Source organism: Cajanus cajan, chromosome 7 (genome assembly GCF_000230855.2).
Source record: "Cajanus cajan strain Asha chromosome 7, NIPB_CcT2T_4, whole genome shotgun sequence".
Taxonomy (NCBI): Eukaryota; Viridiplantae; Streptophyta; class Magnoliopsida; order Fabales; family Fabaceae; genus Cajanus; species Cajanus cajan.
The window spans coordinates 37553227-37571560 of NC_138523.1; the positions used below are offsets into that span (position 1 = coordinate 37553227).

At 35.4% G+C, this 18334-nt stretch overlaps 3 protein-coding genes across 3 annotated transcripts; 1 reads left to right on the plus strand and 2 right to left on the minus strand.

Moving 5' to 3' along the window:
- Window positions 1-2216: 2216 nt before the first annotated feature.
- Window positions 2217-4836, minus strand: LOC109788114 (protein SLOW GREEN 1, chloroplastic). Its single transcript, XM_020346774.2, has 2 exons — window positions 3772-4836; window positions 2217-2396 (listed from the first exon to the last, which is right to left on the minus strand). Exon 1 carries the CDS (start codon window positions 4339-4341, stop codon window positions 3772-3774), a length of 570 nt encoding a protein of 189 aa, XP_020202363.1. The 5' UTR covers window positions 4342-4836; the 3' UTR covers window positions 2217-2396.
- A 1513-nt stretch (window positions 4837-6349) lies between these two features.
- On the minus strand, window positions 6350-8652 carry LOC109791742 (protein FAR1-RELATED SEQUENCE 5-like). Its single transcript, XM_083060912.1, has 6 exons — window positions 8405-8652; window positions 7672-8350; window positions 6824-7498; window positions 6632-6715; window positions 6500-6556; window positions 6350-6391 (listed from the first exon to the last, which is right to left on the minus strand). The coding sequence occupies exons 1-6, from the start codon at window positions 8650-8652 to the stop codon at window positions 6350-6352; spliced, it is 1785 nt and encodes a 594-aa protein (XP_082917038.1).
- Window positions 8653-15114: 6462 nt separating this feature from the next.
- On the plus strand, window positions 15115-18060 carry LOC145950001 (uncharacterized). Its single transcript, XM_083060913.1, has one exon. It carries the CDS (start codon window positions 15115-15117, stop codon window positions 18058-18060), a length of 2946 nt encoding a protein of 981 aa, XP_082917039.1.
- Window positions 18061-18334: the final 274 nt, after the last annotated feature.

Sequence of the window (18334 nt, forward strand, 5' to 3'; positions counted from 1 at the left end):
AAAAAAACTTATGATGTGATTCCACTTGGAATGCACAAGGATTCTTCAAGCCTTCACAGATATCCTTGGAGTAACTTCAAGGATGGAGACTCCACAAGGCTCAATGTGACCTAAGCTTGCTTGAAGCTAAGTCCGGAGAAGTTTTAAGGGGTCCTAACTCTACAAGGAGAAGCACTCAAGAAGGGTAGAGTTTCGGATGCAAGGTGACTTCGGAGGAGATGAATTTCAAAGAGAGAAAAACTCATCAATATATCCAAAGTGTTCATACAAGTCTCGGCCATAGTGATTTATAGGGTAAAATTAGGTTAAGGTGACCTTGGGTTAACCTAAGGTTAAGTGGAACCAAGGTAAGGTTCACTTAACCTTAGGCGCCCAAAATTTGAATTCAAAATTCAAATTTTGGTGCCTAAAACCCGGAACTCCCATGTGCTAGTTCATTTGGCATGTAATTAGAATTTCATTTGAGTTGCATTTCGGATCACATCATGTGCATGTGTTGCACATGGCCGAAATGCACACCAAATGTGATTCTAATTACATGCTAATGCAACTTTACATGTAACCTAAATAACCCTAAATTCAAATGGCCTCTAAATGCAAATCCTAAGCTACATGGCCGGAAATACAAGGCCCAAAAAGAAATACAAGGCACTAAGACCTAATCCTACACTAACCCTAATCTACTTGGGCTTGAGTCAAGGCCCAACAAAACAAAGAGATGGGCTTTCCTTGGGCTTGAGCCCACTCTTCATGCATCTTCTTTGCCATAGCCCTAGTAGTTGGGCCCTTGGCCCATGGGCTTCCTCCATCAACTTAACTTGTCTTGCATATTTTTTTCACAAAAGTATTTTGCAAATAAATCTCTATTTAAAAAAAACTATAAAGTGTTTCATTAACAAATTAGGAAAATATAGTTTTTTTACAGAAGGAAATTATAGTTAATATCACAATAATTAATTAAGAAGATAATTAATATTTGTTTTTAGGGGAAAAGATAATTAATATTTAAATAGTATAATTAAATACTTAAATCATATATAAAAATAATAGTATCAAAATAATTATATTTAATTTATACATTATAATCTTAATTAATTGTTTTGAGCCCTCCAAAAGAATTTCTCAAGCTCCGGCAGTTATCAAGAGAATGGGAAGTTAATTACTCAAGAAATAAAGGGACCAAACCCCTAAATGCGCTAAAAAAAAAAAAATTCTTCTGTAAACTTAAATAAGGGGAAAAAGTTATTCCATTCGAAAATCAGTAGACGAGCATGTATCTACTAAAATTTTGATACTTAAGAGAATAATCACTCTGGTATACTCAAGGAGAGACAATGAAAGGAAAGGCCAGTTGGTGAGGAAATCGATTATCCAAATGCTTTAGTTTAAATAATTCTGAACCTATTGATTAAATTTTAAAAGGTTTAAATTAATCGATAGGTCCTGAATTGTTTCAGAATTATTAGATTCCTAAACTAAAAACAATCTAATTGAGTCATTATTTTATAAAACATTTGTAATTTAATTTCTAACAATTAATTTTCAGGCCCAATTAAAATTAATTTTAAAATGTAATTAAAAATTCTGAAATAATTCAGACTTATTAATTAATTTGACCAGTATTTTATAAATGTGATTATTTGGTTGCAGGTAGTCAGGTGGGACTGTGAGAGAAGTCGGGTAGTTTACCACTTTACCTACTAGCAATCTGACAATAGCATGCAAAACAAACGAGTGGCACACACTCATTTATTAATAATAATAATTATTAGTATCGCGCAAGCAAAAAGCATACGATGAAACTACTAACCTTAATTTCATGCAAGTTGTCATCATTCCGGCGCTTCTGTCACACTTTCATAGTTTCATTTACAAATTATCCAGTACCGTGTTATGACCAAAGTTGAAGAAGCCCACTCGAGTGGGCCCAAAAGAATTAATAGGTGGTCTGAGTACGTTTATTACAATTTACAAATGAGAAATTGCAGTGATGACTCATTTATCCCAGAAGCTGGTTGCTAGATTGGTTAAGATTTTGTTAGATTTGGTATGCTGTCATTTGTTATAATCTTTGGCTCACTTCATTGCTATATAACTTTGGATTCCTATATTATTATGTTGAATGAAGTATTTTTTTTTTCCTTTCTCTATTTGCTTTTTGTTTTTGGAGATTTCTCTGTCCTTAAATTCAGAGTTATCACCCATATCGTACCGCGTATCCAGTAGCATACCGTTTGTAATAACCTTAAAGAAAATGGCACAAAACAAATCTATCCATGATGATAACTACCTAGGCAAAATTCACCCGTTACACTAATTTATGACACCAAGAAAGCAAGCTACCTTATGTTCTAGCAGCTTACATCCATTGCTCCCTAAACAACGCAGAACATGCCCTACAAATTATATTTAAACTTTCATATTGATATGGAAATCGTAAGAAAGTTGATTTGTAAATATAGCCAGCCACTTTTCCATGACAAAATAACATACTGAAATCTGAAAAGTTTGTGAAGAGAATTGAAAATGGCAATACTCCAAGTAGAAGCATAAATACAACATTATACTACAGAAGCAACAAAACCAAAAAGAAAGAGTAAATGTTTGAAAAAGAAACATAGCAGCTCATGACCCTCTAAAATTGCTCATTAACTTGGGTAAGACTTGACTGGTCCTACTGATTTACGAGACAAGCATAGCATAGCAATACTTGGTCAAATTTACTAACACGGAACAGGTTATGCTATCATCACTGATGTTCTCATACCTTATGAAATACATAGAAGAAGAAAGATCTAAACAGGACCTATATGTACTTAAACAGTTAAACTAATGCTAATATCAGTCGAAAAAAGCATATGTTCAGTCACTTTCGGACTAAAGACTTGCCTAAATACTTTCTTGATATATATTATGCTTCCTCTGCATTTCAAATCTCTATTATTAAGATTTAAGAAACAGAAAAGAATAAGAAACCATACAAATCAAATGCTTAATTATAAAGAAAATATACAGCCCTAAATAGGAGATGCACTCTACCAGAGAAACAACAAAAGGAATCTCAGTGTGTTTATATAACATGAACATATCTATCAGGACAATCCTTGCATGCAATCCGGACAATTTGGCGGTTTATGTAACTATCCACAAGATAGTACGTTAATGTCATCATTCAAAGTTTGAGACAGTCAAGCCATAATTACGATACCAAACAAGAATTAGCATAATTGGATGCAACTACATTATAGTGCCAATAAAATTTCTCCAACACCACCAAACATGTTATTATGTTATTCCATGATAACGAATTTAAATTTCAATGTAAATCCCAGTCATTTTCCATGGGGTTTCAATTTCATACTTTCTTGTGTATCATTCTCGAACAAGATCATCAACAATCTACATTGAAGAATGAACTGAATTTTCAATGAAAAAACCATTTTAAAAACCTACATTCTCCCTCACCAAAAGTGTCCCAGCATAGAATATTGTACCATTGTGAGTATCCTATATCAATGTTATGGTGGATGCAAGATAGCCAAAAGATAGCCATTACAATTGAAATGATTATAATATGACCAATGCATCATCAGTTCTATTCACACTCCGTAGTCTTTAGTCTACTCTTAAACCTCACTATCAAAATATACTACCAAACTAATCAATCACCTAAAACAGTACCATGCACCATCCAAATCAGTCAACAAAACTAAGAAAGCTAGTAGCAGTTATAGATGTGTATTCTTTACTTTTACTAAACAAAGAAATTACCTACTCTCCAACCCTCTCGAAAATCTTAGCATGGTCCTCGAAATACTGCTTATAAGGATGATCCTCCGGAACAAGAGAACGGTACTTCTCAAACTGTGCATCAGCCTCGTCCTTCCTTCTGAGCAAGGCATAGACAATACCCCGACACAAGTAAGGTCTAAAATCCTCAGGTTGCGCCTCCACAATTTCCTCATACACCTTGAGCGCATCGGAAAAGTCCCCATCGATGACCTTAATCTGCGCAACCTGCAGCTTAAAGTCCCTTGCATCGGAAACGCTCCCTCGCTCCTCGCAAACCCTAACGGCCTCTTCGATCCTCTTTAACAGTTCACCGGTTGGTTTGTTCGTCTCCGAAGTCACCATGAGGAGGCCGCGAAAGGCCTCCACGTGGAACGGATCCTTCTTCAGCAAGTTTTCGAACTCGCGCAGTGCGAGTTCGGGTTCGCTGTTGCGCATGTGCAGGTGCGCCTTCAGGAGAGGGTACTCCAGCTCCTCGGGCTCGAGGTCGATCAGACGGTCGAGGACGCCAATCGCCTCGCCGATTTCGCGCGCTCGGATCTTGTCCGCCATGAGGGACCGGAGCGCCTCGGCGTCGGGGAGAGTTTCCGACGCGGAGGGGGAGGCGCTGAGGCGGAGGCGAGTGGGGGAGAGTGGAGGCGCATGATCAGGAAGGCGGTCGCGGCTATGGCGACGCAGGTGGGTTTGAGGAGAGGGGAGAGAAGAGGGGTTAGGGGTTGGATGAAGTTGGTTAAGGGGTTTTGGGGTTTGGGTAACGGTGACGGTGAGGCTCTTATGGGAGAGAATGGTGGTGGAGAGAGGGAAGAGAAAGATGTTGGAAATGAAGAAGGAGGGAACTTAGAAGCACGTCCTAGTGGCGAGCGAGAGTGAGAGGGAGGGAGGTGAGAATGAGGCGTTTTACAGAGAGAGTCCATGGCTATGGTTTAAGTCTTGAAGAAGAAGAAGAAGATGAGGAATCTAAAACCCTGGTTCTATTACCAAATGGATTAGGAGAAGCGCCAAAAGTTCTAACAAAACCCCGGGAAATATGCTGTCCAATATGGAACTACGTCGTTTACCTCATTATATATATACTAAATGCTAATATACTTCTACTTATATTTTAGTTACCGAAATTTTAGGATAAGAAAACCTCTCATTTCTTTTGATTGGTTAATTTGTATAAAGGATATTATAGTAATTTAATTTAATTTTTTTTTTAAATATTTTATCTCTCTTATTAACTTCATTCTTCAATTCATTTTTTCTATTAATTAATTTTTTATTTGTTCAGAGAGAGGGGAGACATCATGAGAGATGAAGAAAAAATGAGTTCATGGAGAGAGATAAATAAGTTAGAAAAGGAATTTAATAGAAAAGAAAAATGAGTTGGAGAAAGAATTTAATAGGAGAGAGAAATGACTTAAATAATGAAGTTAATAAGAGAGAGAAAATATTTTATTTTTATTTAAAATTAAATGCAATCAAATCCTCTCCTGCCATATAAGTACAGCGTCTCTCCATCAGGATCACAACCGTCCATTTTCTTATTCATCTAACGGTTATAAATAAAATTTCATTTTTTCTCTTTAATATTTTCACGCAAATAAAAATTCATTAATCAGGATCCTCTCGTTCCATTTTTTCTCTTATGCTCGTCCGTGACAACATCGCGCAGTTCACTCTTGAGCTCAGGATCTGCGTCCACGTCCAAGGCGGTGAAGCTCGTCGACAACAAGAAGACCGCTGTGCTCTTGTCACCGGCGATTTTCCGCCACCTCGGCAACATCGCCGCGTTCCTGGCGAACGTGCGGAGGATCTCGCTAGGCGTGGTGGTTTTCGTGGACGACGAGGGTTGGGCGGAGGCGGCGACTGCGGCGGTGGCATCGTTTCGGCGCGGCGCTGTGAGCAGCCTGGAGTACTACTCGATGATGTTGGAGTCGCTGGACGCTTCGACGGAAGTGGAGAGCACGTGGCGAAAGATGCCACTGTGCGAATTTGGATCCAAATTCGAATAGTGCATCAATTTTATTTATGGTTTTAAAAAGCAAGTGTATGAAGGATTTCTGGTTGGCGGTGTTGGCACTATTGAGGAGACCAATGTGTGGCCGCGTGTTCACCGTGGAGAAGAAGGACTGGTTGGAGAATGAGTTTCAATTGAAAATGATATTGTACTGCTCCAATTTATTTGAAATTCTATTCCTTTTATGTAACAATTTTAAGCAGAATTGGTTGTTGATTGCATTTGTTTTGTGTACAATTACAAATTACTTGTTAATGGTTGTTGTCTAATCTGAATTGTAATTAGAATTGCATAATAAGTGACACATCAGAATTGCAAATTACTTGTTAATGGTTGTTGTCTAATCTGAATTGTAAATAGAATTGCATAATAAGTGACACATCAAAATTGCAAAGAGTGTGCAATATCAAAATTACAGAGAGTGTGCAATAACAAAAATGCATAAATTGAACTGCATAATTAAGGACAAAACAGAATTGTGAATAGCTTTGAATATCATCACAAAATGGTCAAAAAGCATTGCAAGTAGCTAGTTGTTGTAGCTTTTAATTTACATCTCTATGGATTGGTCAAAGTTGTGATATCCCCATCAAGTGGTGCCTACAATTTAAAAAGACACAAGTTAATATTTTAAATACATATATGAAACCAGTAAAATCTGCAAGTTATTAAAATTTGTGATATCCCATCCAAATTATTGAAACTTACCATCAATAAACTAGTAAAACTAGTAACACTAACTTGACTTGAAATATCATTAATTTCCTACACAAAAGACAATATCAATTAATCACTAAATATTTTTTCAGTTTGCTCACAATTAAATTTCTATTAGCTTACCATAGATTGTTGTTGTTTGTATGCATCATTAAACCACGTGGATGCACTTATATTAGGCATTTCTAAATTGTACTCTATCCTCTCCTTCACAAATTTTGAACCTTGTTTACTCTCATTATTATGCATACAAAAAAAGAGAATTTATGTATTTGAGTAAGCTAATGCATGGTAAAATTCATAATTTTATAATACCTTAGTAAGATCTTGATCTTGTGAAGCACTTGAGTCACCCTTTTTCTTTCGTTTACTAAGTTGGCGTTCTACCCAACCTTTTAAACGCTTTGAACCTTTTCTACTTTCTTTTTTCTTGAACCCTTTTACTTGTGTTGAACCATCATTGTTTCTTGCAATCTCTATAACATTACTAAGGAACTCATTAACTTGAGTATTACGTACTTGTTTATTTTGAAACTCTAACATTTCCTTGTCCAATAAATCAGTAACTTTGCTCAACAATGTGTATGTTTCTTGACTCCTACATGCTTCATCAACTATCCTCATAAGACGGGGACAAATGTCTCTACGACGTTGTGTTGAAGTCAATTGAGCATCTTCTACTACATGACGAACACTAACATTAGGTAAAGACACATTTCTTGCTAACTTTGTCCACCTCTTCAGGATATATTGCTCAGGCACTGATTTAACATCCATATGAATAAAGTCTCTTAGACAATGACAACAAAGTATGCCAAATGTCTCAAATTTACAACAAGAGCAATGAATTATCTTTTTATCCAAATCAAATGACACTTTCCATTCTCCCAAATCCTTTACCATGGCAATAACACAATCAACTAATGATGCTTTTACATTTATGCTCTTAACAGAACATGCTTCAAACAACTCATACTCATGTTGGAATAACTAAAAGATAGTAGGAGTATAAAGCTCAGACACTTGTTTCAAGATATCAAAATATGGGTTCTTGAGTCTTGGAATTTTTTGACGTGCTTCATATTCACACTTCAATTCATTATACCGTTTTTCTTCTACAACATCCTCAAAAAGATTAAAAACTTGATAAGATCCAAATTCACATTGATAAAACTTTTAATATCAGCATTCACACTTTCACTAAGTTGGGTGCTTCGCATTCCCAATGTGAAAGCCTTCTTCAGGTAACAAGATGCCCATTTTTCCCTCACAGAATACACTCTTTGCAACCAAGTGTTTTCCTTAACATCAAACTTTTCAAGGAGGTTTCTCCAACCTTCCTCAAATTGTTCTTCATCATCATAGCCATACATGCATTTCTTAAACTCACTAAGAAAATGTGATTCCCCCTTCACTAAATTTCCTAAGTGCTTGATGTCATTTTGCATCAAGTGCCGTGTACATAAGCCATGGTAAGTTTCAGGAATAACCTCAACTAGTGCTTTTGCCATTGCCTGGTCTTGATCAGTAAAAATTGTTTGGGGTCTTTTTTGTTTGTGTGCCTCCAGAAATGTTTCAAAAAGCCACTTATATGACTCTGTTGTTTCATCATATAATAGTGCAGCCCCAAAAATCATTGCTCTTCGATGGTGGTTAAATCCTGAGAACACTGCTAGTGGTCTATGCGAACTATTTGTGCAATATGTTGAATCAAGAGAAAACACGTCACCAAAATATCCATAATCAATTAGCATCCCCGCATTTGCCCAGAAGACATTAGTAATTTGATCTTCGACATCTAGTTGATAGGCATGATAGAAAGGTGGACTTTCAACCAACTTTCTTTAAAAGTATTACAAAAGATAACCAGCTTCCCCGTGTACCAAGCTCCTTTGCCTTCTTTTTCGGAGATAGTTCTTTTGATCAAGGCGAGTATATCCCAAGTTAGTTCTTCCTCCCACTTCTTTACTCATCAAATCAAATGATTTTCTTTGTTGTAAGCCAGCATCATCTGCTAGATCAATTTGCTGACATTGAGCTTCTGAAAGTTTTCGTTGAGATGACAACATATGAGTTGTTTCTTGTATATGTAAAATATGGTTGTGTTCCTCCTCAAAATCATGCACTATCAATTTTCCACACATGTTTTTAAGTCCCAGCCTTGCTTTACAATCTGTTCTGGTCTCCAATCTTGGATTAATTGTTTTATAATCTCGTTTGTCTGGCTTTCGCAAACCTTCTTTGCAACAAACAAACCTACAACATGAAATTGAGCCATCTTTTTTTTTTTTTTGTGTGTATATTGTTTCCTTACTCCAAATCCAACTCTCCCGCCATAATCAACCCAAAACTTCCAAGCATCCTCAAGGCTATCAAAAATCATATCCAATTTCGGCTTCCAATCTTCTTGCATCTTAAATCAATAATTCTGCATTTGCCATAATATAATAAACAAACATAAAATTAATAATCAAGATGCTAACGTTTCAAAGTGGATTTGCGAACGTTTCAAGCATGTATTGTTATAAATGAAAAATAGTGTTGGACATATTATGAGACAGAGAGACACATATATGACAATCATTCTAAATAATTAAAGATTTATTAGTTTGCATAAATATCCTATTTATTTTTCTTTCATCAACAATGTAACATTAATAGAAAAATTATTAATTAACGGACTTTACTGTTCTTTTATCAACAATGTAAGATTAAAAATTATCAATGTAAAAAAAATTACGTTTCTATCATCAACCATCTTCTCACTCTCAAATAATTATTGAAACTTGAAAGAATTTTTAAAATAATCACATACATAAATTTTTACCTTTCAAGATAATTCCCAACAATTTTTGTTATTTGCCAAGCAATTTGAGTTAGTCCGAGACGTGTGCTCTGTTTTCTTGTTTTGGTATTGAGTTGGTCTCATGTGTGCTCTGTTTTTCTGTTTATTTACAAAGCTATAACATTTATGTAACAGTGGCGCGAAAGAGGGAGATGAACTTTCATCTATTTTTCTATTTTGTTTGGTGCCAAAAAGGAAGACGTGCCAAAAAGGAAGACATGCCCAGACGTGTGTTTTGTTTTTCTGTTTTGTTTGGCGCTAAAAAGGAAGACGTGCGGACTTTCCAAAACCATAAATGAAATTGCTGTAGTATTCCAAATTCGCACTATTTTTGGAATGAGAGGATCTGATTAATGAATTTTTATTCGCGTAAAAATATTAAAGAGAAAAAATGGAATTTTATTTATAGTCGTTAGATGTATAAGAAAATGGACGGTTGTGATCCTGATGGAGAGACGCTGTACGTATATGGCAGGAGAGGATCTGATTCCAAATTAAATTAAATTACTATAATATCCTTTATACAAATTAGCGGGATTAAGGCACTACGTGCCTCTATGTATTTTGTTCGTCGCCTAAATAATTCTTGTTGTCTTTGTTCCATGTTCATTCGAATCCTTTTATTTCTACTAGCGGGATTAAGGCACTACGTGCCTCTATGTATTTTGTTCATCGCCTAAATAATTCTTGTTATCTTTGTTCCATGTTCATTCGAATCCTTTTATTTCTATAATTTTGCCTCCATTTTTGTCATTGTTGTTCTTGTGCTTGACTATTTGAATTTTGCATATTGTTATATAATTATCTGTCAAAGAGTATTTGTTTCACAATTCATGAATCTATGCTAATGTATGAAGGGAATTTATTCTCCTAACCACTTTTCATTTTCAAAATTTATGAATAATTGTACACTTAATTATTAAGAAAATAAATAAATAAATTTAATAATCACTATTAATCAATTTTAAATAAATGCTCGAACTATTAAATTATTGAGAAAAAAAATATGACTATAAAGAGTTGAAAATTAAAAAATAAATAAGATAACATTAAAAAAAAGAGTTAAACACTACAAAATAAATAAGCAACGATTATTACGATATTAAAAACATAATTTTTAAAATTAACATAATTTCATGATAAAAATGATTAAAGTTTAGAAACACATTTAATTTATTATTTTCAAGTTTAAACTGATTTTTTTTTTCAAATAATGAGTAAACAAAATTCAGTTTAAAAAAAACTAAACTTAATAATTTATTGTAGAAATTATTAACTTAATTTCATGATAAAAATAATTAAAGTTGAGAAACACATTTAATTTATTATGTTAAGTTTAATTTTTTTTAAATAATGAGTAAACATAATTTAGTTAAAAAATGACTAACTTTAATAATTTATTGTAGGAATTATTATCTTAATTTTATGATAAAAATTGATTAAAGTTGAGAAACACATTTAATTTATTATTTTTAAGTTTAATTTTATTTTTTTAAAGTAATGAGTAAACATAATTTAGTTAAAAAATGACTAAACTTAATAATTTATTGTAGAAATTATTATCTTAATTTCATGATAAAAAATGATTAAAGTTGAGAAACACATTTAATTTATTATTTTTAAGTTTAATTTGTTTTTTTTTAAATAATGAGTAAACATAATTTAGTTAAAAAATGACTAAAGTTAATAATTTATCATAGATTTCATTTTATAATTTTGGAAAAAATCTCAAAACAAATCAAATTTCCAAATAATAAATATAAATAATTTTAATTTAGTTTTGGAAAATGTTGATTAATCTTATATGATTGTAAATAATTTAGTAGACCTAATCATAATCAAGTTAAAAAAATAGACTAAATATAAGATGTATATTTAATTTTAATTTAATATGATGATTATATTATTTAAATAATATGATCAAGTTTTATATTTGATGGTTGAATGTAATAGTTTTATATTTGATGGTTGAATTTAAAAAGATTTTTAAGTTAGAAAATGAGATAAACGCCTTAATCATATTCAACACCTCACGAACCTAATATAATATGTGAAATATAGAAAGACATGCTAAAATATGATCAATTGCAATTCCCAAAAAGAAGTAAACTTAAAAAATACATTGAATTTATTAATAATTGTTTAATCAAATATATTTTAATTTTTTAAATCAAATTGAAAGAAAAATTTGAAATTAATACGTGATATATTTTCTATTTTGAAATTGAAAGAAAGTTTTAAATCAATCAGAAGCAATAATTAATACGTGATATATGTTTCATTTTGAAATAATTTAATAACTACTTGTTGAACAATTAAAAGATTTTAAAACAAATATTAAGCAATTTTAAGAATACGAAAGAAATAAATAAATTTAAGAATATTTGATTTAAAGCGAGCACAAAGTTTTGTTTCCTTCTTATCAATGTTTCTATTAAATGTCTTTTTGTTTGATAATTGGATGTGATTAATGAATTATGGTATTCTATGTTGTCATTGTTTTCTTGGGTTTTCAAAGGATGAGATATTGGCGGCAAGGCTTTCGGGGCACTTAAGGTTAAGGGCGATAGGGAGCCAAAAAGAGGCATGAAACGGTTGGGTAACAGTTCACAAAATACGCCAAAAATTGGATGTAGTAGCAGCACAGGATACCATACCATCATCTTTACCCTTATGTTGTACAAATCTGTTGAAAATTGATCTACGTTCATCGGTCAAAGGCATATAATCTTATTTTTATTATCAATAAAAATAATTAATCAAATGAAAATGTGTTTCACGGTTCATTATCGTCTAGTTTTGAAAAAAAAATATGAAAAATGTGAGCATCACACCTAAAAGTTATTAAATAATACATGTGTCACTAATATCAAGAAAATAAATGGCAGAAAATATTATGACAAAATAGAAAAACTTGGTGAATCGCAAGAACTTGACAATTTGGTACAGTGAGATAGATTATGTGTCTTGTACCGTCTCGGCCTATTTCCGATACGATTCATAAGAGCGGTTGCTTAAGCCCTTTCGCCTTTTAGGCTCAAGACTAGAAGGCAAGTGTACCGTCTCGGCCTATTTCCGATATGATTCATAGCAGCGGTTGCTTAAGCCCTTTCAACTTTTAGGCTCAGGACTGGAAGGCAAGTGTACCATCGGCCTATTTCCGATATGATTCATAGGAGCGATTGCTTAAGCCCTTTCGCCTTTTAGGCTCAGGACTGGAAGGCAAGTGTACCGTCTCGACCTATTTCCAATATGGGCGTGGGAAAAAGGACCGAGACCCACATCACCCTACCACGAAGGGTCACTCGGCAAAGGAACGATCCTATTTTGTAATACGGGTGGGCCCGATTAGAATATGACCCGACCACCCTCACAGGAGTTGTCTCGATGAAAAGACTGACCTTATCCAACCAAGTGAGTTAGCCCGGCCTGGGTATGGTCGGCCAGGGGGCGCTCGACCATGGTGAGATTGGCCAGGCTGTGCTCGGCCATGGTGAGATCGGCCAGGGTGCGCTCAGCCATGGTGAGATCGGCCAGGCTGTGCTCGACCATGGTGAGATCGGCCATGGTGAGATCGGCCAGACTGCACTCGACCATGGTGAGATCGACCAGGCTATGCTCGGGCATGGTGAGATCGGCCAGGATGTGCTCGGCTGATGTGAGATCGGCCAGGTTGTGCTCGACCATGGTGAGATCGGTCAGGGTGTGTCCGGCCATGGTGAGATCGACCAGGCTGCACTCGGCCATGGTGAGATCGGCCAGGCTGTGCTCGGCCATGGTGAGATCGGCCAGGATGTGCTCGGCTGATGTGAGATCGGCCAGGCTGTGCTCGACCATGATGAGATCGGCCAGGGTGTGCTCGGCCATGATGAGCTCGGCCAGGGTATGGTCGGCCAAAGTCCGAGTGGGTCTCATCTTGTGGACTAGTCCGAGAATCAAGAATGAAAAGCCTATCTTTGATGATCAAATATTCCCAAGGAAAACCGTTATGGAAATCCGTTATGGAAATCCTCACACTTACAAGGCCCAGGTGGCCCATGAATAGAAAAGTATAAAACCTAAAACTCTAGAGTTAGGACGGCAGATTAAACTTTTGAATGCTCTGGCTCTAAGGCTTAACCTAGGGAGAAACCCTAGTCCACCTTTTAGCTGGAACATGTCTATTACCCAATTTTTGATTATATATTTCCATGAACACTTACTCTTTGCACGAAGGCTTTTACCTTACGAATCCAATCAACAAATGCAATGAAGTGCTGGTGAAGCCAATATAACAAAAAATGTAGTAGAAAAAAATGAATATGAGAGAAAGAGTGTGTATAGGTTCGGAAAAAAAAAAAAGGATGTGAGAGAGATAGAAAGTGGGAAACGTAGAAGAAAACAATAAAAACGGTTTCTAAATGGTTACAAACATAATAAAATTCCTATTTTTTTTGTAAATAACCGTGAAAAAATATGGACTCAGTTGATTTAAGAGGTGATTATCACATATATTAAAGGATAAAAAAAACTAAAACAAAGTGAAAAAACTAAAGCCTTTCTTATTCATTTTATGTATTGTTATAGATTATAGATGTACTGATAAAAAAATTACATATTATTATATTATTTTATATTATTATGTACATAAAAAGTATATAATTAGAACAAACTAAAAGGAGATCACATTTCCTGCACACAAAAAATACGATAACGATCAAACTTCAAAACACATATACGATAAACATAAAAATTATAGCATTAAATACTGAACAGAATAATTTATCTCTTCTCCTTCTATTTATTTTCATCCATATTAATTGATTAAATGACAAAACTAAGATAAAATATTATAGATATCGTTAGTGTTCTTCTTTGATCGGAATCGGAGATTTCAATAATATGTGTTTTTACGTTTAATAAAATCCGCGGCCATTACGCATTTTACTCCAATTTCGATCGAAAAGTATAATAACACTTGAACATGTAAGCTTTATCCTTAAAGCAATAAAAAAATTAAGCAGAACTCGGAAGCAATTGAAACTGAAGTTGAAGTTCTCCTTAGAATCACGTCTCTGCTGACGTAAACGAACCCAAACGCAAACAATGCAAATCAAAACTCGATGAGAAAAAATTGATCGATAGACAACATTTTGGTGTAGTTGCGATTAAAGAAGAAAACGAACCTATTGCGAACCACGCTCCCCATTTTCTAACGCAAATGCTTGAGTTCTGGAAGTTTGAAACTGAAGCAGAGAGGGTTTCCTTTTATAATGATTATTCCATACTTATTTTCATGGTTAGTCTCAGACCACCCTTTCACTGCCCGATGCAATATCATTTATTCTAAACTTTATCCAATAAAGTGAAGGAAGTTTGTAACGTGCATAAGGACAAAACAGTTGGCGGGAGAGTTAGTTGGAGCACCAGGACACGTGGTAAAAGATTCTCAGATAGTGGAGACACGGCGCAGCACTCGTGAAAGGAAGCACAACAATAAATGGAAGGATTATGTGCTGAAGGGGATATGAAAAATGGTATCTGGCTTCCCTCTGATTTGGTTCTTCCTTCTCTGTTCTCTCTGATTAATTCTCTTGCACTGATAGTTCTCAATTCTTTTCTTCTATGGTTCTCAGGTTTCAGGCTTGGTTGAAGAATTGCACTGCATCTGACGTTTTCAATTTTCTGTTGTTGTGGCATTTCGTTGTTGAATTTTTGAATTTTCTGTTGGCATAGTAAATAAAATTCACAAACATTTCATTTGGTGCTTTCATTGGCTTCCATGGCTGAGAACACAAGGTTGCGCGATTTGCAAGCTACGGTGAATGCTCATGCTGATGATATTCGTCGCATTGGGGAAACGATGGAATTGCGTTATCAGGAACACAATCTTCGTATGGAACAGATCCAAGCGTCGTTGGCTTTACTCTTGCAGAACACTTCTCACCTTCATGGAAGTTCTTCGAACAATGGCTCCTCGTTGGGTATGCCGGTGAATGTTGCTCTTCCAATCAAGGATATTTCATTGGGATTTCCGCATTTTGATGGTACCACACCGGTGCTTGAATGGATCTTTAAGGCTGAGAAATTTTTTAATTACCATAACACCCCAGATGATTCTAGGGTGGATATTGCTGCGATGCATTTCGATAAAGAAGTAGTTCCGTGGTTTCAAATGCTTCAGAAAATGGCTGTGGTGAATACTTGGTCCGCACTAACTAGAGCGTTAGAATCCCAATTTGGTCCTTCTCCATTTGATTGTCCTATGGCCGATTTGTTTAAATTGCAACAATCTGGTTCTGTCTCTGATTATTCCATGCAATTTATGTCATTAGCCAATCGCTCTGTTGGTCTTACTGATGAAGCTTTGTTGAATTGTTTTTTAAGTGGGTTACATGTTGAAATTAAACGTGATGTTCTTGCTATGTCTCCTCCTACCTTGTTGAGGGCTGTAGCTTTGGCTAAGCTATTTGAAGAAAGATATCTACCGGTCTCGAAAACTACTGCCAATAATTATACTCCGAGATATTCTCGAATTTCTTCAACTAGTCACAACACTAATGTGCAGTCTAAGGGCGTCCCACAGGCAAATTTACCTCCATTGTTACCTACTCCACCAGGACCTCCATTGAGAAATTCAGCAATTAAGAAAATAAGTCCTGCTGAGATGCAGCTTCGACGTGAAAAAGGGTTATGTTATTTTTGTGATGACAAATTTACCTTTAATCATAAATGTCCAAATAGGCAATTCATGTTTTTACAGTTAGAAATGGATGAGTGTGACGACACTGCTGTTATTAATGACTCCAAATCTGTTATTGCAATTCAGGACAGTGATGCTAATGATCATCATTTATCTTTAAATGCTTTGAAAGGTGGGGTTGGAGTTGGTACGATACGATTTATGGCTTATATTGATAAAATGCCAGTTTCTGTTCTAGTGGATGGGGGTAGTTCTGATAATTTCTTGCAGCCCCGGGTTGCAAAGTTTTTGAAATTACCTGTTGAACCTGCTACCTTATTTAAGGTAATGGTTGGTAATGGGAACTATATGACTGCTGAAGGTGCTATACAGGATCTTACACTACAAGCTCAGGGAAATACATTTACATTTCCAGTATTCTTATTGCCTATCTCTGGTGCCGATTTGATTTTGGGGGCTAGTTGGTTAAAGACCATAGGGCCTCATATAGCTGATTATGGTACGTTACAGTTGAAATTTTTGTGGAATGGTAAGTTTACTACCTTGCAGGGAGATTCTAATATTGCACTTGATCATGCTCAAATTCATCATATTAGACGCCTGATTCATACAGATTCTATTGCTGAGATGTATAGCATGCAATTAATAGATGATAATTCTCACTTTTGTCCTCCTTTGGAATTACCTGCTGATATGGAGCCAGAGTTAGCTCTATTGTTACATACTTACCGTGTGGTATTTGACACTCCGTCCACACTTCCTCCTCCAAGGTCTCATGATCACTCAATTCCTTTATTGGAGGGTTCATCACCTGTTAAAGTGAAGCCTTATAGATACCCTCATAGTCAGAAGGAAGAAATCGAAAAATTGGTGGCAGGCATGTTGGGTGAAGGCATTATTCGTCCAAGTAAGAGTCCTTTTTCTTCCCCAATTATTTTGGTTAAAAAGAAAGATGGTTCTTGGAGGGTTTGTACTGACTATAGGGCTTTGAATGCCATTACCATTAAAGATACATTTCCAATTCCAACTGTAGATGAATTAATTGATGAACTATATGGAGCTTCTTTCTTCTCAAAATTGGATTTAAGATCTGGGTATCACCAGATTTTGCTTAATCCCGAGGATAGGTTTAAAACTGCATTCAGAACCCATTTTGGTCATTATGAGTGGTTGGTTATGCCCTTTGGGTTGACCAATGCACCTGCTACATTTCAAAGTCTCATGAATGATATTTTTGCTGGATTATTAAGGAGATTTGTATTGGTCTTCTTTGATGACATTTTGATCTATAGCTCTAATTGGAAGGACCATTTAAATCATTTAGAGGTGGTTTTGAGTATTCTGAAACAGCATCAATTGTATGCTAAGTTCTCTAAGTGTTCTTTTGGTGTTCAAAAGATTGACTACTTAGGCCACACGATTTCGGGAGATGGTGTTGCCATGGACACTTCTAAATTAGAAGCTGTTCAACAATGGCCTCAGCCTTGTAACATCAAACAGTTAAGGGGATTTCTTGGACTCACGGGCTACTATAGAAGATTTGTTAAGAATTATGCTCAAATTGCAGCACCTTTGACAAATCTACTTCAAAAAGATTCCTTCCAATGGACTTCAATAGCTACTGTTGCTTTTAATCAATTGAAACAAGTCATGACTTCTGCTCCAGTCTTGGCAATTCCAAATTTCCAAATTCCATTTGTCCTTGAAACTGATGCTTCTGGAATTGGAATAGGCGTTGTTCTCAGTCAAGCCAAACATCCTATTGCTTACTTTTCAAAGAAACTCTCACATCGGATGCAACAAAAATCTGCATACACTAGAGAATTCTATGCCATTACGGAAGCAATTGCTAAATTCAGACACTATCTTCTGGGCCATAAGTTCATTATCAAGACTGATCAGAAAAGTTTAAAGGAGTTATTAGATCAGACCCTCCAAACACCTGAACAACAACAATGGTTACCTAAATTCTTAGGTTATGATTTCACCATTCAGTACACTCCTGGTGATGTTGGAGTTTCATAGCTCTAAACTTGGTGGACATGCTGGTGTTAGAAGGACTACAGCCAGGATAGCTGCTCAATTCTATTGGCCTAATATGAGGAATGATATTAGAAAATTTGTGAATGAGTGTCTTATCTGTCAACAAGCCAAGACTGATCATATGGTTCCTGCTGGACTATTGCAGCCCTTACCCATTCCTCATCAAATTTGGGAGGAAATAGCAATGGATTTCATTACTCATTTACCGTTATCACAGGGCTTTACTACTATTTTTGTAGTCATTGACAGACTATCA